This window comes from Lepisma saccharinum, chromosome 11 (assembly GCF_977018435.1).
Source record: "Lepisma saccharinum chromosome 11, izLepSacc3.1, whole genome shotgun sequence".
NCBI classification, from domain to species: Eukaryota; Metazoa; Arthropoda; class Insecta; order Zygentoma; family Lepismatidae; genus Lepisma; species Lepisma saccharinum.
In genome coordinates, this window is record NC_139239.1 from 11,940,686 (window position 1) to 11,966,333 (window position 25,648).

At 35.5% G+C, this 25,648-nt stretch overlaps 2 protein-coding genes and 1 long non-coding RNA gene across 6 annotated transcripts in view; 1 reads left to right on the forward strand and 2 right to left on the reverse strand.

The window, feature by feature from the left end:
• Positions 1–21,021, forward strand: part of LOC145994633 (major facilitator superfamily domain-containing protein 12-like) — a 59,761-nt gene extending 38,740 nt beyond the window's left edge. For both annotated transcript variants that reach the window (XM_083130720.1, XM_083130721.1), the window contains exons 4-9: positions 10,324–10,441; positions 12,867–13,250; positions 15,804–15,915; positions 17,791–17,941; positions 18,126–18,256; positions 20,032–21,021. In XM_083130720.1, the coding sequence (XP_082986846.1) occupies positions 10,324–10,441; positions 12,867–13,250; positions 15,804–15,915; positions 17,791–17,941; positions 18,126–18,256; positions 20,032–20,159 (1,024 nt within the window). In that variant the 3' untranslated portion in view covers positions 20,160–21,021. The remainder of the gene's footprint in view (positions 1–10,323; positions 10,442–12,866; positions 13,251–15,803; positions 15,916–17,790; positions 17,942–18,125; positions 18,257–20,031) is intronic.
• Positions 1–25,648, reverse strand: part of LOC145994638 (uncharacterized) — a 252,339-nt gene that overhangs the window by 42,427 nt on the left and 184,264 nt on the right. The window lies entirely within an intron of this gene.
• The window catches only part of LOC145994634 (aquaporin-10-like), a 65,425-nt gene continuing 63,208 nt past the window's right edge, over positions 23,432–25,648 (reverse strand). For 2 of the 3 annotated variants that reach the window (XM_083130723.1, XM_083130722.1), the window contains exon 8: positions 23,432–24,892. The gene's annotated coding sequence lies outside the window, so the exon portion shown is untranslated. The remainder of the gene's footprint in view (positions 24,893–25,648) is intronic. The other variant, XR_014442388.1, reaches the window with a different exon arrangement.

The window sequence follows — 25,648 nt, forward strand, 5'->3', positions numbered from 1 at the left end:
CATCAGGCAATTCAAAATCATCATCCCTTTTATAGAGATTCTTGATGTTTTCAGTTACATTGAATTTTAAAGAAGGTGGCCTGCTCTACTTGTGAAAAAGAAAACTCCATGGGTCTATGTTACCATTTTCATTATTTAATTTATTCTAGTGTTCTTCCACAATGAACGCTGCTTCCCAGACATTCAAATCTAAGTTTCCCGTCACTCTTTTCAAAACCCTTCTCTTTTTAATCCTCTGCTTCTCCTTGATGATATGAGCGTACAAACCCGTTTGTGCATTTAAATTGATAATGTCCAAATCGTGTTCGTGCCATCTCATTGCTATTTTCCTTGACATTTGTCCTACATAATCCTTTGAACATGAACAACTTATATATTCCTGTGGTTTCCACATCCGGTACAGATTTTCTTATTTTGTATTCATTAAATATGCATTCCAAACTCATTGATGATCTAATTTTTAAGAAATGTGATAACAAATTTTCATCTTTAATAATAAAACAAACTGCTTGTTTCACAGTTAAGTTGCTACATTCCAACAATGGAACAATTACAAGATCCATTGTATAAGTCAGTGGTTCCCAAGCTTTTTCGTTTCACAGTGCCCTTAGTGTTTCAAGATTTTTCCACAGTGCACAAGTCAGAATATAAGCCTAACACTTGCAACGCTCAGTTAGTATGGTCAGGTTGCTTGCCTTAAGTTTAAAAATAAACACATAATTCAAATTCAGAAACTTTTTATGTGTAAAAAGTACGAAATGAGCACATATTTGGAACAATCATATCTAAAATCATGTGTAGACTAACAGGTAAGTGTCATTTCCATGAAAATATTGGAATATTTTGCAGCTCCCCTGTAAGCCAACCACGGTGCCACGGTGCACACTGGTATAACTGATTCTTTTTTAAAGATTTGTAGCCATTGTTATAACTATATCTTTAATCAAATTGTCGGTCCAATGACATAATGACCTATCTCATGTTTTCCAATTTTCAGGAGAAGCAAAAAACGTTTTCGCACACATTTTCATGGATGTTTGTGAGAAAACTATTTACCCCATAACAAATTATTTTTTTGTCATTAAATTGTATTATGTTTCTGCTGTAAAATAGTGTGGTTGAATGTTACATGTGTTGCGTTACGTGCTTGAAATTTCATAATTTCTTGACATACGTCGGTATGTCAGATCAAAATACTTACTCACACAGAAATATCTTTGAGATACGCCATGCAAATTAGTATCAAGTTACAGCTTCATGATTTGAGAAATATTTTTTATTCAAAATGTGAGCAAAACTATATAATATTTATGATTTTATTGTTCATAACGCTTTTTTTTTTCAAAGTTAATGGTTATTTCTATTTTGAAGTTCTTTAGATTTACATGCTTTAAGTACGTGTACAAATTACAAAACTCTTCACTACAAGTACAATTAAAAAGCTATACATGCAAAATTACTACATAACAAGAGTACAATATTAGGAGATAATTTGGCTACATTACATAAACATCAATAAAACATTTTTGTGGAATAGAGTGGAGAACAGATTCAGTGATTCAAATTTGCGTAAAAGTTTTTGCAGTCACTGTCTCGAACAACGGGAAAAGGACCTTCACACATTGACAATAAATCTGCATATTTCTCTTGCGCTATTTTCACAGATTCTTTGTTCAATGGAGGTGGCATTCTCACAGCTATATCTTTAGTATTACATCTCTTTACTACGATTTTTGCGGGATTCTCTTGCAGTATACTTGCTTTTATGTAGATAGTATCTGGCTTGTTGCTCTGCAATCGTAGTTCGCGAATATCTTTCCAACTGAACTTAATACCATCATCGGTCTTCTTAAGCTGGAAAAGCCTCAGATCTTCAGCAATTGCCTTAAAATTCAGAAAATCTTCCATCTGCATTGTGTGCACGATGTAAGTATGATTTCTTCGGGCTAGTTTTAAGATGGGTACAAGCTGAGAGGGGACAAATATCTCTCCAACTTTCCGTAATGATCTGGAGATTGCACTGTGCGCAGAGTCTCCCTCGTTTTGCCCATGATGAGGCTCAAAAAATTTGAGCACAATTTCTTTTATATTCTCTGCTTTTAGCATTACACGCATAAGTGCAGCCACCACAATCCTATTCTTGTTTTGGCCAACACAACTGTCAGCATATAAGTGAACTGTATTCTTCTTTTCTTGGTCCACTTTCATTAGATACTGGTAAAGACATGTTGCTATTTCACATGATCCACGGATGAGTGGTTCGACATAGGCAAGTGAATAACTTGTTGCAGATCAAAAACAGCAGAACAGGTCGCTGTAGTCTTACTTATTGCTTTCAATTCTCTCACTTTACTTTTCCCTGCAACGTGCTGCTTAAATTTATCTTCTAGCTTCATTTTATCTTAATCAGATCCCGCATTGTACGTAATGCATAATCCACACTGATCTTTTTTTGGGTTGATGAAATGCAAGATTCATCCCTTGAAAACATTTGTGTATGTTTGCAAAGATGCTTGACATGTTGTGTCAATCTCTTCCTTGTACATCTCATACATCTTCTTTACAGTTAATTCAGAATGCAGATACTCCCTTGTTGAATATTTTCTACAATAGTGAGACTCCATTCGTGGAAAGCGATTTATGTGATCTTCTACTATACTCAGTTTCCTCTCGTCATTTTCTTTCAAATGTTTGTATCTTCCACCTCGTTTTTCAGTGCCTGTTTCTTGAATGTTGTTCACTGTCGTACGTATAAATCGTTTAGCTAATTCCAAGAGTATTTAAAAACATCTTCTTGCAAACCTTCAGCCTTGTTCCTTCCACCCAGGGAAAGATAGTAAAATTGTGTTTTTGTATGTCTCGATGCTTGTTTTGTGGTTTTTTGTCTTGTATCTTCTACATCAACGTGTCGTCCCTTTGACGTTGCAAGTTTCCAAGATCGAAAAATCCATTACTGCTGATTTGTAAACACTGAAATATACATTTCTGCATTGCTTTATTTTCCTCTTTGTGAGTGTATTGGCCTCGATTGTTGCATTTTTCTGCTGTAAGCAAAAAGAGATACGCCAACTTGTGAAACAGTTTAGGAATTACTTTATCTGACATAACGACGGAAGTCAAAATACGCCGCTATGTCATACCAAATTTTTTAACAAATTGAGATACGCAAAATCAAAAAATATTCATAACTTCCTTATTAATTGGATTTGAGTTACGCCGATTTGCCAGGTGATGCAGGGCACCGGTATGATCACAACGATGTTAATAACTCAATTTCCAAAAAAAATGAGATACATCGTTATGTCATTGGACCGACGAAATGTTATAACTGTATCTTTAATCAAACTAAAAATAAATGCCTGATGAAGGGAGCGTGTGTTCTGAAACGTCACAAAAAAAAAAAAAAATATTATGCTTGTAACAATCATAGACTACAAGAGAAATAATTCTATAATGCAAGCAATGCTTACATACAAGAAAAGTTATGTAATCTATTATAAAATGTTATTAGATATACAATATTATAGCGCTATTTTTATTTGTATTTTTATAATTTTATGTGGCTTTTCTGCCACTTTTCATAATCATGATGATAAGGTTAAATTGATGAGTGAACACATACAAGGAACACAAAGTTCCAAATCAGAACTCAAACCCAGACCATTTGGTGTCAATATCAAATGGTCACCACTATGGCATTGTTATTAGCATAAATAATAACAACCTTCACGCTGTAGATTTTTGTTACCTGCCTCAGTGAAAGGCAAACCACAAATTACCAAGAAACAAGCAAAAATAACAGCTTCCTTAATATTTTGAGGAAGGAAATTATTTGAATTTGGTTTTGTAAAGCATCTGCAAATATGTTGACATAGCTTCTACAGAAAACTAATTCACACTTTATTTTAAATATTAATTTATTACTCTGTATTATATGTCATCAGTACACTACAGATTTTGGTAAGGAGCTCTACCAGATATTATGAGCCAAGAAAATTGAGTATATAAGTAACACAACTCAGAAATCATCTACCTCTTAATGGCAAATTTCATAATTTAATGTTGTGTAGTAACAGAATATTATTCGAAGAACCTTAATTATTAAAAATGTTTTAGTCTTGGTAGTCAAATAATAAAAACATCTTGTATACATTTATGTAAGGGTCGTTCAAGTGAAACATAGACAAAGCAACACTGCAAATATTTGATGGGCTGACTGGATAGTGGCAGCATTGCATGCATTGTTTTATGTGCTAACAGCACAGAAAATTGTCAGTCTGTGCGAAGCATGTGCTGATTAGAGGAGGAGAATGTTCTTGCTACAGTGGTGTGTAATGGATATGGGCAAGTGGACTGACACAATGTGCCATGATCCAATTCCTGTGCAAAGAAGATGTAGCATCAAGCAAAATCTTTTGTTGAATGCAAGCAGGGTACAAGGATGCATATTTGAAACGTAGTAATTTGTTCAAGTGGTGTGCATCTCACATGACCTGGGCAGGCACTTGTAATAACTCAGGCCCCGTATAACCACATGTGAGCTTTCAACAGCCGTCAATCTCAGCACTGGGTCAGTTCACATTGTCCTTCACAAAGAACTGGGGTACCGGAAAGTGTGTGCTTAATGTGCCCAGCATCCTTTGAAAAGGATATACGAGAGCTTGTTGAGCATTGGGGGCCACTACTTAAGTGGTGGGATGCCTATGTTTAGGCCCTCTGGAACTGTTCTCAGTATGCTGTCAGTAATTTTTCACCGGGTGGGCAGAAGCTGTATATTGATAGTTTAGGGTGGGCAGGTATATATGCATGTATATACAGATGGGGGACAAAATAATATGAACACCTGTGGAAAAGTATGCCACATTTCACACCGGCAGTACAGCAGCAGCACCTGGCACTGAAGTCTGCCACCTAGTGGCCGTGAAGGGGAAGGTATTAGTCTGTCAACAGCAGTCATTGGTGGTGGATTAATCTATCGTACGCTCTCAAGAGACGCTGCAATGTCAGACCTGACAGAGTTCCAAGGAGGCATGATTGTTGGAGCCACGGTGACGGAAACCGCAAACCTTGTGAGGTGTGCAAGGAGCACAGTGTCAGCCGTTATGACAGCATACAAAACACAAGGTAAGATGGCATCTTCAAAGCACAATAGTGGACGAAAGACCACCGGGCACGTTTATGTGTGAAGAACGCCCCGAGATGCGTTTCATCCTGACTGCCTCTTGCCGACTGTGAAGCATGGAGGTGGGTCCATTATGGTATGGGGTGCGATATCTTGGCACGGTGTGGAACCACTTGTTTTTCTACATGGGAAGATCAACGCCAATCACTATTGGAGCATTCTGGGGTATTTATTTATTTATTTATTAAACACTACAGGCAAATGCCCAGTTACAGTGCTTTGAGGTTAACTGAGTTCAGTTTACATACATATTGACAAAACAAGTAATTAAAAATTGGTAAGAGAAAACAACAAAGACAAGTAGAAAATAACTACGTATAAGACGGAACAGAATAATCATTACATAACAACAATATATAATACAAGGGTGGTATATCATAAAGTATACAACATATTTGGTTACAATGCTATTATATACAGGGTTCACATAATAAGATTGCTTATAGGTCTAAATAGATCAATGTCAGGGGTATTATTGGAGACTATATTGTACAACGCGCACATCCTCCTCATGGGATCCATTTCAGCCATCCTGGTTCTACCGCGTGAAATTTTAAAGAGGTCATTTCTGGGTCTTAATTTTGAGCATGGAACGTAAAAGTTTATTTTTGCAAGAAGTGCGGAGGAGTCTGTTTTTCCATTGACAAGTTTCGAAAGGAATGTTAACTGGTGCATCTGTCTTCTTTTTTCAAGGGACGGGACACTCAGCATGTTGCGTAAGATGTCACCCGAAGTGAATTTTGGATAAATGCCATCTAATTTATATACTAAATACCTTAAGAATTTATTTTGGAGTTTCTCTATTTTTTCGATTTCCTTTATAAATAACGGGTCCCAAACGACTGAGGCATATTCAAGTTTTGATCTGACAAACGTATAGTAAAGTAGTAAAAAGGTTTCTTTTTTCTTAAACTGGCTACACATTCTCATCACAAATCCTAGGTTCCTGTGCGCTTCACTGAGGATGCGCGCAGTGTGTGTCTGGAAATTTAAAACTTTGTCAAAAGTGACTCCAAGATCAGTTACAGTATTCTCTCTTAGGATTTCTATGTCGGAAATGTTATATGAATATTGGATGGGATGTTTGTTACGTGTGAATGACACTACTTTGCATTTCTTGAGATTGAGATTAACCTTGTTGTTCTTGCACCAATCAAGTACTTCGTTAAGTTCGTCTTGTAATTTCGTACAGTCGTGATCACTTTTAATTTGTTTGAAAATTTTGACATCGTCAGCAAAGATTAATTTTTCGGAGTTTTTTAGTGCATCTGGCAAATCGTTAATGAAAATCAAGTACAGCAGGGGGCCTAGGTTCGAACCTTGGGGGACACCGGAGCTGGCTACGTAATAGGAGGACCTTAGTCCTTGGTGCATGACATATTGTCGTCTATTCTGTAAATATGAAGCAAGTAGTTTTATAAGTTGCGGGGAGAGGCAGATGTAAGCTAGTTTCTGAATTAAAGTATCGTGGTGTACCGTGTCGAAGGCCTTTGAAAAGTCCGTGTATATTACATCGACCTGTCCTTTATCGTCAATAGTTGACGCAACGTAATTTGTTAATTCGACGAGATTAGTCACAGTTGAACGGTTTTGTACAAATCCATGCTGGTGTGAGGTATCATCTCCATCCTTTTGTCCAGACTTTATTTCCTGGGGATCAGTCGCTTTTTCAAGATGACAATGCTCCTATCCACACTACTGGATCTGTCCAAACATGGTTCGAAGAACATGACGATGAAGTAGGACATCTTGAGTGGCTCCCACAGTCTCCTGACTTGAACATTATAGAACATTTGTGGGGATATTTAGAGTCCAAACTGTGTGCTCGAAGTCCACCTCCAGCCACACTTTTGGAATTGGAGACTGCTCTGGAGGAAGAATGGCTCCATATTCCTTTAAACATTGTGCATGACCTCTATGCATCCATCCTACATTGCATACAAAGTGTACTTCAGTCACAGGGTGGTCCAACCCCATATTAATAAAGATTTTATCTTATTTCACAGGTAATTTTATTATTTTGTCCCCCATCTGTATGTATATGTATCCCCTCCTCTCTTACACTCCAGATTTCCCTACACTTCTTTTCCCTTTACTTTTCATCTTTTCTTTTTTACTCTTTAATGCCTTCTTATATCTTTCTTTCTCAACTTGTTATCTCTTTCTCCCTTTCACTTCCTCTCGTACCATTCTTCAAATGTTTCTCTTAACTGGCACACACACACACACACACACACACACACACGTGTGTGTGTTTCGTGTCTTTCCTCTTTCTTTTCTAAAATATTCTCGCATCTTGTTCCACTTCTTTGTCTCCGATGGACACAATTATTTCAAGGAAGTGTTTGTGTGTGTGCAGCCATACATTCTAATCACATTCTTTCATTCATGTCAATGTAGTGAAATAAATGTGATTTGGTTGCATCACATTTTGTCCTTCAAGTGCAAAAATACAAAGCATATACTCAATTTTATATAGCTATTCAGCGATATCCAGTGATAGAATGTGTGATTGTAGACAATGGTGAAGAATCTCGTAATTTGAATGCATGTTCCTGATCATTTTATTTTCAGTTTTTGACTGAAACTTGGGGGTTAATGATCACTTGTCTTGGGTTACAAGGTAATTGCAACTGACAAATGTATCTGAATGTATGTTTGCAATAACGGCGATCGGGTGCCAAAACTTGGGGGCAAGGACAGTTTACTTTTTTTGGTAGAAAAGTCTTAGCATTAAGAGGCCATAGTGCAGATGCAACAAGTGGTAAAATGTGGCAGGGGGAACTTTCCCCCTTGTTCCTCCTAATCACCGCCACTGGATATTTGGATTAAAATTAATGTCTTATTGGAAATGTACACACACACACACACACAGAGAAAAAAAAACAATTCGTTCTTCATTCTGCATAAAGTATCCCAAGGCTTATGAAAGGGTATTTTGACAAGACATCACCAAAAAGTAATAATCAAGTAACATTGAAATATCTGTTAAGAATTGAAGAGATTATTTGCTAAGTTGCTATTTGTTTTCTGAAGTTAGTCTTTGTTACTCATGCGGAAGAAGTAACACACGTATGGTTAGATGAACACATGCACTGAGGTACCAAATAGTTTACATTTTGTAGAATGTGATTTTGGACACTATGAATTCATTGAAATTGATCACCATACCCGGTAATCCATCTCTTTTTCACAGATGACTTGGGTTGTATGGTGCGACCTTTTCGAAAGCGATCAAACGTCAACCTCTATCCTGCCCAGTATACCATGGAAACTTTAATCTTGCAGGTGAACGAATCTCTGGCACCTAGAACCACAGTCAAAATAATAATTTGTGGTGGGTTGTATTTTCAGTGTCTGCGTGTGTTTGTTTTCGTCCTTCGTAACTTTTACCTAATCACTATTGAACCTCATCGTCGCCATTAGCCAAATTAGCAGAGAAATGACTTCACAGAGAACAAATCAGTCGAACCAGCAACAACTTACTCTTTCAAAAGTGGTTTCATTAGTTCATACCCTTCGCGAAAGTTGAGGTGGTAGGTTCAATTTCACATTGTTTCATTCTTGGATCAAGGCAGCTAACTCCATGAACAATAACGTTGTTTTCTGAAAGTCTCAAATAATTGTCTCTGGCAATACACCCTCTTAAATGAATTTATCTTCTATGGTGATAAAATAACACGTTCCCTGCGAGTTCTCTCTGTATATTTTGTTCTCCAATGGCATAACGTTGTCACCTTATAATGAAGAGGTTCCACCCCCTCCCCTGGTGGAAGCACAATGCACACTGGTTCGGACTCTACTTTAAACTGTAAGTTTAGTCCCAATTATCCTGTCTGAGCATAAAAGTGGATTTAAAACCAAACAAACAAAATTTTCTAATGGATACTTCGTGACACCTTTTTTCTTTACTTCATCTGCATCTACATATTCTGTTGACCTTTTCGGCTGAACCTCTGATGCTTCTAAAGTTTAAACCATTCTCATCGTGATTGATTAGTTCTCTGATGCCCTCAAAACAAAGCTTTCCTACCAACCCCTTTCTTCTTTTAATTCTACGTAAGTTACTCACAAGAAAAATTGCCTCATTACATATCTGATAGGCTATTATCAATTCAATAATTCTGCTATTATCAATTCAATAATTCTCTAGCTTTTTCCAAAGCTACATAACTGTTACATCAAAATTTGTACACCTCGGCATTGTAGTGATTATTGTGATCACTTCTTATTAGTATTTATTAGTAGAACGAATACAAAAATGTTGTTTGTATAACACGTAGATATTTGAAGATTACATGTATGTAAAAATTGTAATGAAATAAAGAAAGAGACACTTCTGGAATTTCAATGTAGACCTAATTAAAAAGTCGAAATGATTTGTTGTGTTGCTGGAGGAAGCAATGCTAAGATTTAGAGATTATTGTAATCATGCACAAGCCGGGATTTATATATGTGAAGGCCCGGAGCTTACAACACCAAGACCCCACCCCAATACCCTCCAGAGTTTCAGTTATAACTTTTTGCTAAGCTACATGAGGTGGTTAGTTATACGTATTTCTACATTTTTTCATCACATCCGAAGTACCTCCTTTTTTTCTTTATTAAGTACTTTTCCACGGAGTTTTCCCCAGTAAAAGTCCAGAGCTGCAGCCCTCAAGGTCACCCTAAATCCTGATCTCATCTTGGCCATACCCTGCATAATTTTGCACCTCCTAAGCCTATTAGCTGCTTCTAATCATAGAAGTATTCAATTGATGACAGTTTATTTTGTTTCAAGTTCTCTAGTAATTCTTTTTGCTTTCTAATGACAAAGTCAAGACAGCTTTTTATGGGATGATATGTGAACATTTCTAGTCCTATTCATGAGTAAAATATACATGTAATGAACATGTTTTTATTGAAATATTCACATATCCCCAAGTGTATGTACTTAGTGAATTTGATTGGGTAGGCAAACGCCCACCCGTGCCCACCCCTGTCGCTGTCCCTGTGCTGTCATTATGATATAGTGTACAATGTCCATTACATAAAGGGTTTGTTTCTTGATCCCTATGATTTATTTGACAACCTTATATTTTGGTTGTTATTTTCTTAAGATTCTATCTGATGTACATTTTATTGCATGTTGCCACGTAAAGGTATGGATTCACAGTCTTTTCCAACATCCTGATCTATGTGACGACGTGGGCTATTCTTCATGTAACCAATGATAGTGAAGAAGACAGAATCGGTCCTAAAGACAAGCATAAATTTCAGGTAACGAAATTCCCTATTAATTTCATTATGCATGTGGCGAAAATGAGGAAAAACACACCAAATGTGTTTTATATATACATTGTATATACAATGTGTCATTTTAATGGCACCCATGGACCACAGATTCATATAGAGGACCTCAAATCAAACAACTTTTCTCCGTAACATTTTTCTCATTGGTGCAAGGCACACACAAATTTTGTGAAAAATGACAAACTACCAACCACATTATTAGCTGTAAAATGAAGCGAGAAACGTGTCCAGTAGACCAAACATCATAGCCTACCAGCCAGAAGATCAGCAGTCATTTCAAGGGAAGGGGGAAAGTGAACCAACGATATGAGAAATGGTAAAAACGTATTCAAAATGAAGTCTTAATATCAGATTTTGTCTGTCTACATGTCAAATATCAACAACAATAAATTTTATTGGACTTACAGCTTGCATGTGGCTGTTTACGCCCAGCTACATGTCAAATATTTGCAGATCTTGTTGCAAGGTTGATATCTACAGGCTTGTGTCCAGATGCCTTGTGGTACTTTTGTGCTGATATGGGAAGTATCAGAGGTTGACGTTGTTACATTACGGTTAAAACACATACAACCACAGTAACAATCTAATTATGAATCAGTAGCGAATATACTGCCCTGTTCACAGTTGCAAACTATTACATGTGTATCCGATTCGTAGATAAACAGTCGTCGGAGAGCTTGTATTACTACTACATATCTCCCTGTATTTTGAACCATTTTGGTCACTTGCCTCATAATGCCCTGAATATACATTATATGTATTATGTGTTGCTTACCTCTGGAATTTTGAGTTATTTCATTTCTATTTTGTCATCTGTTCAGTGTGTCACAGATAACTAGTATCAGAAGGGCGAAGTGGATAGACTAAATTGTAGATGCCAACTTGGTAACTAGATTTGCAAATATTTGACATGTAAGCTGAGACAAAATTCGATATGACCACTTCCACTTGAATTCGATTTCCTTTCTACCATTTTTTGTATAGTTTGTTTGCTTCCTGTTAGGTTTCATAACGTGTTTTCTAGTTTTGTTTTACGGTACATAATGTGGCTGATTGTAGCTATGTCATTTTTCACAGAATATGTGTGTTCCTGGCAACCATGGAATGCATAGCTTCATGACGGGATATGACGTCACAAAGACAATCAAATGTTGGGTGTGGTTGCCAGCATTCAAGCGGCAAAACAAACTTTTTGGAACGACTAGCACTGTAATGATGCACCAACGAGAAAAATGTTACTGAGAAAATTTGTTTGTTTTGATGTCCTCGATACGTTTCTGTGGGTGCCATTAAAATGACTCCCTGTATATATTGGAACACTATCTTTAAAGTAATATCATGTGTCATGTACTTTTTCTACTAGTCATCACTCAGTTAATTGATGTAAAATGAATAGAATATCAATAACCTTGCACAGATAAAATGAGTACTTGTTTTTATTATATTACAATTAGAAGTTACCAAAATATTAAAATATAATTTTTAGTTTATTATAATTCTTGCAATTATCTGTGATAACACAGTATCATTATCTATATATCAGATTATATTCTGATTTTCTCAGCATTGTAAATATTAAAATAGAGATGTACATTTCAAAATAGTGAAAGAAGTAAATAAAAAGTGTACCATATAAGAAACATAATATCTAAAAAAAAATTCACACATAACATTATCATATATCTGCATCATTTGAAACTTATAACACTTATATTATTCAGTAATAATGATAATAATGATGATGTCATAACTAGTTTGTCTTTTCATATATTTGATTGTAGGTGATAATGTGTAGTTGTTTCTGAATGTTCCAATGTTAGTGTTAGCAGTAAGAAAAGTACTGTTTATGTCAGTCTGTATGTCAGTGAGTAATAATTAGTCATCATTGTGGATGGGGATAATAAAGTGTATGAAGATCTTCAAAATTACATTTGTTGTGTAAATCAAATTACAAGATTGTTCCATGAAAAGTTTCACAATTTTTTTTTTAACCGTAGTAAGTTTGACTTTAAAATATCAAAGTTCTCACACTAATATATCTGTGTCAGTTGACACAGTTGAATGATTGTCCATCAACAGCCTTCTGTGAATGGCCACAGTGAGTGACCTAAATTGATAGATGAATAAATCAAGTTTTTCATAAAAGTTTCACGGAATTATTATACCCTACATTAGTTTGACTTGTTTTAAGTCTGCTTAAAGTGGGATCAGGACCACTGGGTATCAAACCTTGGACTCCTTTGTTACAAGGTGACAGCGTTACCATTGTGACATCAGGAGACCCTATACATTAGTGAAAGAAGTGATTTTCAACCTGCTTGTGGTATGAATTTAAGTAAGTTTACTGTTGATAAAAATACTTATGTATTTTGTTATCTATATCTTTTTCCAGAACATTGTTTTCATTGGCATTGCTGTTGGTTCCATATGTTGCATCCTTTTCCATCTTGGGGTTAAAGAACCATCTGCCGAGGTTGTCTTGAGAGCTCGCGGAAGAAGTCTGCTAGGGAATGGCTGTAACTCAACAGGCCAAAATTCCAGAAGGCGAATGTCTGCCGTCAGTTTCCTGCAAGAACATCAATTCTACCAGATTGCACTGCTGTACATGTCCACCCGTCTGTTTGTGAATCTCACACAGGTTTACATTCCCATGTACCTCCACGTCTCGTTGGATATGAGGTCGGAAGCTCTTGCCATTATCCCACTGATTATGTTCCTCAGCAGTTTCTTGGTGTCTTTCTTCGTCAAGTTTTTAAATGAACGCCTAGGAAGAAAGGTGCGTGGAATTAATTCTGATTAATTGTATCTTATTTTTGTGATGTTGCTTGCAAATACTGCAAGCAGTTTGTACCGATTCCAATATCTTACCAATTTCCCCCAATACCAATACCAATGCTTGAAAATTGTAACAATTAAAATTTCTTCAAAATATTTATTGATATTAGTGGGTGAGTATTGCACTCAGATTATAAGCTTCAATTTACAACTGATTTGCTTCAGAATATTCAAGCATTACATCAGAATGCCTGTTATGTTATTACAAAATACAGTTTTCACACAATATTGGTGCAAAAAAATGGGAACTTCGAATTTTCCATAATTTCGAGAATAATTGGACTTTGAGAAAGTGTCTTGTGGCATTTTTGCGGACCCCATAGAAAACCAAAATGCCGGAAAAGTGTTGGCCGGTACCAGTAAATTTATTCCAACCGATACTCTTTGATGCCAATACCACTAGTATCTGCTGATACCAATACATCGGTACTGGTATTTTCTCAGCCCTAATATGTACCAAATGATCCACATAAAACAAAACAAAATTCGCCTTTCTCTGTGTGATCCCTGTTTTCCAGCAGTTATGTACCCTTCATTTTATCTGGTAAAATACTTAAATGCACACTTAGCTGGATTTCACATTTTTCAGCTTAATATATGTAAGCCTCGTGGAGGGATCTTAAAAGTGACCTAGAAAGCCACTCAAAAATCAGCATTCTTACAGGCTGAGCACACAGCCAATACAATCCTCTGTGGGGTTGTGTGTATTGTATCTTATCCACCTTTACGCTGAGTTCCACTTTTCACTCAGCCTTTATTCATTGCATAGTGATTTCTTCTTCTTACATATATATATATATATATGATCCTCTGCTTTACCAATGGTATGGTGATTTTAAGTTCTTGTATTCATATAAGGGTCCTCCTCCATTGCCGTCCAGGCTAAGGTGCTGTGCTTTGGGCTCCGAAAGAGGAAGGCGTGGGTTCAAGTTCGCGTGGGTTGTCTCTGTGCTCTCGGCCTGTGTATAAGACCGGTGGCAACCCACCATAGTGAGGAAATTTGGGAGCTATGAGTGAGTAGCGTAATCCAGTCTCGGAAATCTCATATAACGTCTGAGGGTTCGATATGCTGACTCCATGTCACCCCATTACCGGTTGAAGAACTCCATACCTCTAGGTAGGATTGTGGGAGTGAGACTGGCAGTCGGGAGATATACCAAGGCCTTTCTAGGGCTGTCGAGCCGTGGATTATTATTATTATTATTATATTTATATAAGGAATTGATCTCCATAAGAATTGTTATTATCAAAAAATTCACTGACTTATATTAGTTCAGTCTTTGCTAAGGAACTCGTACTCTCAAATAGCTTCAGATCTGACTTGTCATCATAATTTTTAATGATCAATCATTCTTCTTGCTTCCAAAACAACAGAATTTTACAAAGTTTCCCTGCATTTTAAAGTTTTTTAACCTCAAGCCCCTGAGAAAACATAATTGAGGCTCGACTGAATACATACACAGCAGCATCATTCATGTTTTCCTCTACTTGTACTCTAACCTAACTTAGTGCACCAGTATACTTAGTGTAACTTAGTATACATCATGTTTATACACCATTTTCGCCCAATATCAGTTGAACTGCACTTTGGACAACAGTGATGTATAAAGAAGTGAATTGCATCACTACTGAGGCAAGTGTACTACACATTAATTTGTTAACATTCTACAAACAAATTAATGATATTTAATTTACTTCAATTGACTTGACTTTTGTGCTGGTTAAGTTCAGCTGTTGCTGGTCTATCACCTAACCCCAAAAAAATTACAGATCAAAATAAAGATAAAATTAAAGATTACAAATAAATTAAATGACATACAATATGTATAAAACTGTAAGACAGTAGAAACAATTTATGCATTAAATTAGAATGTAAAAGTAATTATTAAGTTGGAGAGAGTGATGTGAAAATATTTTCTGGAAACTCAGGATTTTTTGATTAATCATGTTTATCTTACTTGTGGTGTAAGGGGTGAATCTTTCCGAAGACACCCAAATATCAACCTTCCTTCCACGTAGTGCACCCTGAATTGTATTTTGCAGTCTAGCGAGGCACTGGTGTCTGTACTCATGGCCATTATAATCCTCCGTAGAGCTTGTGTTGTCGATATGTGTTTGTCCCTTCATCCATTCATCCTCATCTTCCCGATTAGCCACCAGTGGCACAAAAGGGAAGTAAAATAAATCTTATCTAAAATCCTTACTTCTGATTGTTGATCAGTGACTTGCAGAGCATATCATGAAAATATATATAAGATTTGAATTTTATTATCACCTATTTCACTTTTGGGCATTTTTATTAAAATATAAATCTCAGTGTTAGATGTATTGTTAGCCTCAATATAAGTTTGCACAGTGATTGTTGCAGCGCAGTCACTATATACATGAAGTGCATTTTATAAACAAATTTCCTATTTTTTTTCTCTTAGATCAACTTAGCTAACCTTTTATGTTTCTTAATTATGTATTTGTGTTATTATTGTTAATTTTCCAGTGGACATACATGATTGGATGTCTTCTTGGAATTTCTGGATGTGTTTGGATATGGTTTGGTTCTGGAAGTATGTACAGAAATTACGAGCTTTATGGAGTTGCATTTCTTTTGGGTAAGATTTCTTGTACTTTTCCATCTTTTTGGTTTGTGGTTAAGTACATTTATTATTGACAATTTACTACATTGTCAGAATTGTGTAATTTGTAATTAGTGGACAGTGGACTCATATGCAGGTTCTAAACTTTTGTGCGGTGCCAAGAAGTTGTTTGTTTACATTATACTTTAGAAATAATAAAATATGAGGAGTAGTACTAAAGCAACTAGTGCCCAAAATCTAGACCTTGTTCTGTAAATCTTTATATATGTGAGCAGATTGTTCATTTTTAGAGTTTTTTTTGTTTTTTTTTTTTTCTCTGACAAATGGGAAAGAATCATGCGAAAAATGTACAGTTGAAGAATGTGGATTAAAACCTTTGCAACTAATATGTTAACAATTGAAAATCTATTCTTCAAGTTTCTACTCATATATTTGTATAACATATGTCATTATCATAAATAATATATTAGGTGAATCCAGATAGTAAGTTTCCCTGGGGTCGGGCACAAAAAGGAAACATAATTTCATTCAATGATTCATTGCCACAGATACAGCACCTGTCCAGTTACTTGTCAACATAATTCCCACCCGATTTCAGGCACTTATCATAGCGTGGGAACAACTTCTGTGTACCTGCGTCGTAGAAGTCCGCCGCCTGGGCGCCGAACCACTGTGTGACAGCCGTCTGAACCTCTTGGTCGCTGTGAAAATGTTGATCGGACAGGAACTTTTTCAGTTGCAAGAACAGGTGTTAATCACTGGGAGCGAGATCCGGGCTGTACGTTGAATGATCAAACACCTCCCAACCGAACCTGTCCAGAACGGCTGCAGTGCACCTAGCTATATGCAACTTTGCATTGCCGTGCAGCAAGATCAACCCGGCACTGAGCTTACCGCGTTGCTTATTCTGAATGGCTTGTCGCAATGTCCCCAGTGTCTTACAGTTTCACAGTCTCACCTCTGGGCAGAAACTCGACGAGCAGAATGCTTTGTCTGTCCCAGAACACTGTGCACGTCACTTTTCGTGCCGACACAGTCTGTTTGAACTTCGTCCTGCATAGAGATCCACTGTGATGCCAATGCATGGACTGTTGCTTGCTTTCTGGGGTGCTGTATGCAACCCACGTTTCATCCCCTGTGATGATCAGGTTGAGAAAATCGTCATCATCATGGTAACGCTGCAGAAATGTCAGCGGTGTGAACATGTGTTTTCCTTTGTGTTCGGGCCTCAGTTGTTTCAGCACCCACCGGGCACACAATTTCCTGAATAAGAGACATTTGGTAACAATGTCGTGCAACAATGACAGAGAAATCTGCGGGAAATAGCTGCTGAGTTCCGTGATCGTGACGTGACGGTCCTCCAATATGCACTGCTGCACCTTCTCCACAAGCTTGTCCATAACGGTCGATGGCTGCCCACTGCACTCGCCGTCATGCAGATTTTGCCGGCCTTCAGTAAATGTCCTGCACCAACGATGCACCATCTGCTTGCTCATGACGTCTGGCCCTACACCTGGCACAGCTAACGATGAATATCGATCGGCTGTATGTTTTGTGTGTTCAAGAACTTGATCACCGAACGAACCTCGCATGCGGCGGGAGATGGAATAAGAGCCGCCATGTTTCATCGATGCTGCGACGCTACTGAGGACTTTCGGGAGGCTTCTTCTAGGACATTCACTAGCCAGGGCATGTGCCTCTCATGCATGTGCAAAACCGGTTTGAATACGCATGGCCTGCCACCTGTGGGAGAGTGGAAAACTTACTTTCTGGATGCGCCTAATATTACATATTAATTTATACCATACTGCACTTGTTATTAGACCATGATGGCAAAGTATTTACAGCGTTGCAATTTTTTTTGGTACATATTTAGATTTTAAATTTCAGGTGCTGGTAGCTCAGTGACGTTGGTCACCAGTTTAGGAATTACGGCAGACTTAATAGGACCAAACACGGAAAGTGGTGCTTTTGTTTACGGTGCAATGAGTTTTACAGACAAACTCTCCAATGGAATAGCTGTAGCTGTGATTCAACATTTGTAAGTTGCTATTTTTTTCATCCAATTTTTGTCTTGCTATGCATGAATAAATTGCATCTATAGATGTTGAAATCTGTGGAGGATGAATTTACATTACTTCTTGAGTGGTACATTTATTTGAAAATAAATAGTTATGAGTGTACTGATCATTTTGTGACCAAATGCTTGTTTTTATTATTTTCAGCCAATGCATTACCCTGTGTTCCAATTTTTATCGAAATGTGCTGACTTTTGTGTGCGGAGGATCTGCAACTTTTGGACTCGTTGTTCTAGTCAGTCTTTCGCCATTTACTATAGGTTCGAGGAGAATGAAAGGTATGTTTTTATGACCACATTATGTGTTTTTGTTTAAATACAGTGGAACCCCAATTTCATGTTCCCCTGTTTCATATTTTCCAGCATTCAATCTTCATGATCTCAGTGGAACAAAATGCTATAAATTTTTCCCGTATTCAATTTGGACCCCTGAAAAACATAAAATCGAGGTTCCACTGGATATTGTTGAAGTAGAGAGAGGATGGCTGACAAATAACATTGATATTCAGTTTTTAATATCTTTTTAAAAAATCAAATTTTGCTTTTGTTTGTTCAACCTGCATCCAGGAGTTTACTATTCTACATGGTTGTAATATTCTTTACATATGTTCAGTAAGAGGTGACCCTTTCCAAAGATGCCCAAATGTCAACCTCTCCCTTCCACGTACACACTGGACTGCATTTTGCGGACTAGCAAGACTGGCTACTAGACTCGCAGCCGTGTTGTGTTGTCCGTATAAGTTTGTGATTGTCCCTTCATCCATCTTATCTTTGAAATTAGTCAAATGTAAAATAACCTAAATCAATCAATCGATACATTCAGTCACAGTCACTTTTGAGTTGTAATGATCCAATTTACTTCCTGTGGGATCATTACAACCCAGAAGGGTCTGCAGCTACACCACCAATCTGTTTATATACAGATTGTCCCAAAATGTCCCTATGAAGTTTAAACTGAAAATGCCACGAGTGTACATAGTGTAATGGAAGCCTATCATTGGATTTGGTGCATGTCTATTAAACAGCACCAGTATTATTTTTCAGTGTTTTGTGAACGTTGCCTTGGAGTATGTACACACTTGCACTGAAGATGATTGTCCACCATATTCTCCAGACCATGTGACTATTTTCAGAGAGTTATCTCACAGACAGGGTGTACACATCATACCAAGAACTTTAGATGAACTCCAGCTGTATATTAAGCATAAATATTTCTCAGTGACGTGTGACATCCTGTAACGTGAGCCTCACATTGTGCACTTAGGACAATCTATTGCAGTAGAGGGAATGCACATATGCCATCTAAATTCCTGACAATAGATATTCCATTATTTTCCCATTATTCTTGTTAAATGTTTTTGGAACACCCTGTATATGTTTGAAACACTATATTGTGACAATGCAACAAATCTTATCACGGAACTGCCTTTCACTAATGTTTAAAGCTAGTTCCTGTAAAAATTCAGATCTTGAGTGTCGCCTAAATACCTTGTCCTAGATCCTCCATTTAAACACTTTTCTCTTGGTGAACCTTTTTTTTCTTTGCCCAGGCTGTTTATACATTTTCTCTTCCTCTCTGTTGCTGAACGTCAAAGGCATAGATTTATTGACCAATCAGAAGCATTCTCTGATGTTATGGCCACAGAGTATTTTACCTTACATTTCCTGACTTTTGTTCAAGGTAATTTCTCTTAATTTTTTGATGGTACGACAGAAGGTTATAACTAATATATCATTCACATTCTGAACTAAATATTTGATATTTTATTGCACTGCTACTTATTGATTTCTTTAAATATTATATTAGTATAATATTTATCGATTTTTGTGTTTTTAATTTTAATTCTGTACTGCAGAGTGGTTTGCACAGTGCGTTACGATGCCAGGAGTCACAAGTTCAAATCCCTGTGCATGAGTGTTCTTTGTGAGTGTTCAGTTTCATGATACACTCATCCTCATCTTTGTGATTAGTCAAAAGTGGCAGAAAAGGAAAGTGAAATAAACCAATCTCTCAATAAATCAAATTAATTGTTCGCATAACTATTTATTTCCAGATATTGGAACAAGCCCTTACCAAAGAATAGGTGATAGAGACTCAGGTGATGCTCAACAGAGTGATGAAAATAGTGTAACAGTACAATCCTTAGAAAATCCTATTTCTTGGACTTTCCGTGAAGACTAGATGTTATGTAACTCTAGTTCTACATATAATGTTCCAGGTGGGGTTAATGATATGCAGGTGTATAACTGTAGCAGCATAATTGGTATATTGATATACTTAAGTATTATTGAATTGTTCCTACAATAAATAAAATCAACGTTGTTTTGTTCATTATATATTTAGTCTATTCTATGTTGAATAATGGTTGATGTGCAGTGCTAGAGTATCTCTTGTATGTTAAAAATTCATACTTATTATCACCACTTTTTGGTGGAACACTCGAAAGGAGTATTTTTGAGATTTGGTGCTGGTCCAATTTCCCTCCTTGCAACAATTGCATTTACAAGTCTTAACCAGAAGACTCTTTATTATGTGATACATCTTAATTTTTCCACTTCTTTGTCCCATTTTATGTAGCACACTTCCATACAGTTTTAAAACAACATTTTAATCAAAAAGTTAAATCTCACCGACACATATAATTATTATATTTTTGTTATATTGCATTAACTGTAATGCACAAATGTATATATTTTGAGTATTTTAATCAAAAATTATATTTGTAAGGGCATCTGTATTTTATGGTACAGATTTGTAAAACGTTAATTAGTAATTTATACTAGTGTAAATTAATTATAATTAGTGAATGATATTTGCTGGCCAAATATTGTTTGATTGTTTGGTAGAAATATTTAATATATATTACCCCTGTGTGTTTTATATACTTTGTAATATATTTTTTGCATGGGATAGAAATATATAATTTATGTGAAATATATAAAATGAAAACTATATTTGAATTTAGAAATTGGAGCTACTCTCTTAGTGGACAATGAAATAACATTTAATGTAAAGATGGACTGTGAAACATGAATATGGCTGTGATTTTTATGTTCTTCGTGTCAGCTCAATCTGTTTTCTGTGATGATAGTATTAAAACATAATACAGGGGTTTGTCAATTTTTAACTACATTTCACAGCAAGGATTTTTCTTTGTTAGCATGTATAATTCAAGAGTTAAAATTTGTTTGTTATACACTGGGTGTCTAGGCTAAAAGTATCCAAAAGTGAAAACATTCTCAGTACCTGTAAGTTTTATTATAATATTTCTTTGATTATTGTACAAGGTAATTCACCAACTTTTGATGGAGGTCAATGAAGTTCAGTATGTGTATCTTTAGTAGCTTGGTAGATGTCAAAACGATACTCAAAGTTCTCGGCAAGTGCTTTCCAGCATCTGAGGTGGTGTTATAGCTACTGCTTTCCCTTCATGCAGTCCGCTGAACGCGAGTAACTGATTTAAATTCTGGTAACCAAGGCATGAACTGAACTTCTGCTGCGACATTCACATCTTGATTCAGCCAATTCCTGTTCTTATGATGCTATATTTTGCACACAAGCAACCTATGATGACATGCCTGCACCAATGACATCAAAATTTTAACAAAAAAAAACTTGGAGAAATTTTCTATCAACTGAGAATATACTGTGAGTGGTTGTATTATTATTCATTATATTCTGTATAACTTTAGCCCAGACACTGTGAATTTCCTTTTTCGCCTATCGATATCTATGATTAACCACCAGCGTTTACAAAAGTTTGTTTTTGGTCCTACTCTGTTGGGTGACCATGGCTGTATATAAACAGAAATAATGAATGGGGTTCAACTTACAGCACTCCAAGGCTAATACAGTTTTAATAGCTATAATTGTTACTATCTATTTATTATTAATAAAAATATAAATTATAGCCAATAAAATTTTCTCTGTAAACAATTTGGATGTAAATATTAGTTTGATATACATTCATTTCATTGAAGATAACAATATAGTTTTTACGTTTAACATAGAGTTACCTTTTATTTTTTAAAACATTCTTTTTTTGTGTTCAGATGCTCATTGCACTGTTCCAATTTCTTTGTTATAAGTTTATTTTCCTTTTAAGACTGGTTGCTAATATTGACATGGTCGCTGTCTTTGGTGAGGGTCGGATTATTATGCAGGATCTCATAAGATTCTTTTGTAACACATTTGAGGTGATTGTAGCACTTATCTTAGTATCTTCAAGTCCTGATTCCTTGATGCGATGAGAGAGGCCTAGGACCAAACCAACATCAATTTTATTAATGGCAATTACATCAGAGAAATTGATAGGCGAAAGAAGAAATATATTTTGCATTAGCACAGATTTTGTGTTTTATTTTTACGAGTAATGAGTAATTTACTGTTTGGATTTATACTAGGGAATTTTATTTTACTTCATGTTATGAGAACGATTGTTGGGAGTATACCACATATCTACCTCAAGAATATTATTGATGCAATGTGTTTTTATGTAAATAGTGTTATATTATTTATACTGGCTAAATTGGTGCCAGAACTTGTTGAGTGGCCACAAAGACAGCTTAAATTCAATGATTTTTTTTACTGTTTACAAAGAATCCAGTATAAGGAAATAATAATGTTCCTGCTTCAGCAATTTAGTGCAATCGTGTTAAGAAATATTACTCTTGCTCTTTTACTTTTACAAATGTAGGGTTTGGATTTTAAACACCATAGTAATATTATCAAACTTGACCAAACCCTGTGTCACTTTATAAGAAATATATAACCCAAAATAAAATGCATTCAAATCCATTCTGATTAGGATTGCTGGTATGATAGCCCAGAAAGCTGATACCATGGATAGTGAAATTTTAATAGTTCATTTACACTTATTGATCACTTTAAATTAATCAGAAAAATATTTCTTTCTGAATAACTTACACGCAAATACTTTGCTAATGTACATAAGTTACTTTAACTTTTTTTTAAAATTTGTTTTTGTTTTTATAACAAATATTCAACATTAAATAAAAGTTTGAAAACCTTTTCAACCAAAGTAATGCTTTTGACGAATTTTGGGATATTGTTTATTTAATTAAATAGTGCAAAATGTTTATTCAACCAATGCGATGGGTTTGGAACACATGTTCCCTTTTATATATGGCCGTGGCAGGACTATTTGCACTAAGGACCATTAAAATTATGCTATTTTTTAACCCCCTATTTTAACATTTAAGTAAATGAATGTAAGAATATTTTCAACAAAATTATAGTAAAATGGTAAACAGGATGTTAATATATGTAACTATTCTGAATTCATAAATTGTTTTTTATCTATCTGCAGGAAGATGTGTGAACATTGATATTAGTTCAAGCTAGAGAGAAATATTGATGTCAAATTGTTTTGTGATCTCTGAAAGAAATGTAAGGTTATATAGTGAAGCAAAAAAAAAAAAAAATAACACACATATAATACGATGTTTTTAATAGAGGGAAAATGTTACATAAATATACAGTTTGCCTCAGACTAGTTTTTACCTTCATACAAATGGTATAACAAAAATTTTAGCACATTTAGCACTCACAAAAATGGTTCTCATAGATACACTCATTTCACATTCAATCATATACAAATGTAAGATAGGTCATTAAAGTTTTCTTTTTTTTATGAAAGTATGTAACAACAATATCTGTAGACAAGAAAATAAAATACTGGCAGTTTTCATCCTGTAAAATTGTTTTTTCAGCTTGTTTTGTTATTTGCTCCTCTGAACTTTTCACATAAATGCAATCCGTGTGTTAAGTCAAGTACAGTGAAACTTGATATGTTATACACCCCCTTTTTTTCTGTGAAGCATTGAATTGTCTAAGCATGAAATCAACATGCTGAACTCAAGTCATACAGAAATACTTTCTTTTGCACTGAACAGCATTTTAATAGTTTTCAGATTGAGACTCACTTGTTACATCCATTCTTCTGTCATGCTAAATCTTCCACACATGCTCAATTCTTTTTTTTTTTTTTAATTAAGGAACATGTGTGTTTGTAAAAGGAGAAAATAAATATGTATTAGATTTTGCTAATCATGTGAAAAGAAATCCAAATACATTCTGAGCATAAGGAAACAGAGTTTGAATATTAGTTGTAAATGAATTAACATTACATTCATTACAATTAACATTACATTCATTACAAATAAACATGCATACACAACTAAAATGTAGGACAAAAAATGTGAACAAAATATGCAAAAAAATATGCCAACAATAAAATTATAGGCCTTATTGAAACATTTTTTACTCATTAGCAATGTGCATACAGATACTGAATCAGAACCATATGGCTCTATTTCGGTGGTATGAATTCCATAACAAAAGAAAGGCAACTTCACTTTGAATCATAACTAAACAAACATTGTAGGTATTGGTAGAATGTTAGCTCTCATGAGAGTGAGCTACTCATTTTTATTAAAAGGGATCATTGTTGAATGTTATGTCATAAATAATAATTTCCTCAAAGTAGTTCACAAGCAGTAATATTTTAAATAAGAAAGAAAGCATGGTTAAAGCAACAAAAATACTTTGCTGAGTGGAAAATTTTTCCCAAATGCCAACTTTAAACAAAAAGTGACTTCTGTAAAGGAAATGGATGAGACGCTCGCTTTGTTGTTATCCTCAATATACACTGAAGAGCATAAGTTTTCTAGGTACACACAGAGAGAGAAAGAAGTAACTCACTTTTCGTTTTGATAACTTCTGATTCGTCATTTCTCGTTCATCTGAGAATCAGTATATTATGTGTAAGAAAATCAAGTTTAGTCACAAGCGATCCTGAAGAACATGTAAATATGCTTATGACCATCAAACTGAGAATATATTTGTATTTCACAAAGGCAGAGGTCCACTTGTACTGTTGCGTTTCATCTTGCCTGAAAACAAGAAACACAAGTTCTTAAAATTCTACAAATGGTTACACAATAATACAATAGTTTGCTTTTAAAGATGGCTGTTTCATTGTATTTTCCCAGGATTTTATCTTGCCAAAAATATCAAAGGTACACAAGTTCACATGACTAGCTAAAAAATAAATAAATGAAATGAAAAATGAAAAGGTATTTCATGTCACATGTCATCAACATCTTAACCTAACCTGGACAAAAGTCCCATGTACATTATTTTCATCCAAACTTTCATATCTATTTGGGCCATGGGGATAGAAAATAATTTCAAGCAATAGTAAGTAAGTTTTAAGGCAGTGATCTTCCCATAATTTTTGTAGGGAGAGAAGGTATGCTTATTTTTACTGAACAGAACTATACTTTGTCATCTCTTCCTGCATTTGGCATTCTTATTTTAGGAATGCTGCACCAAAGGAAGGGAAGATTATGAACCCACCAAATACTGTAGGACACACCACTGGTTTATGGTTAAGCATGTTTTAACCTCCCTTCAAGTCTTACGGAAATTTTTTTCCATCTTTTGAAGAAAGACCGGATTGATCCAAAACTTTACACATGAGTAAGGTATGTGTTGTGATTTTGTTACATGACCAGTAAATACATGCTAATCTTTCTTGTGTGAATATGTGTACCATGATATTTTTGACTTGAGAAGGTCCTAGGAAACACTGATGACAAGCCCAATTTCTTCTCATACTATATATATTGGCATTTCATATAGTAAAC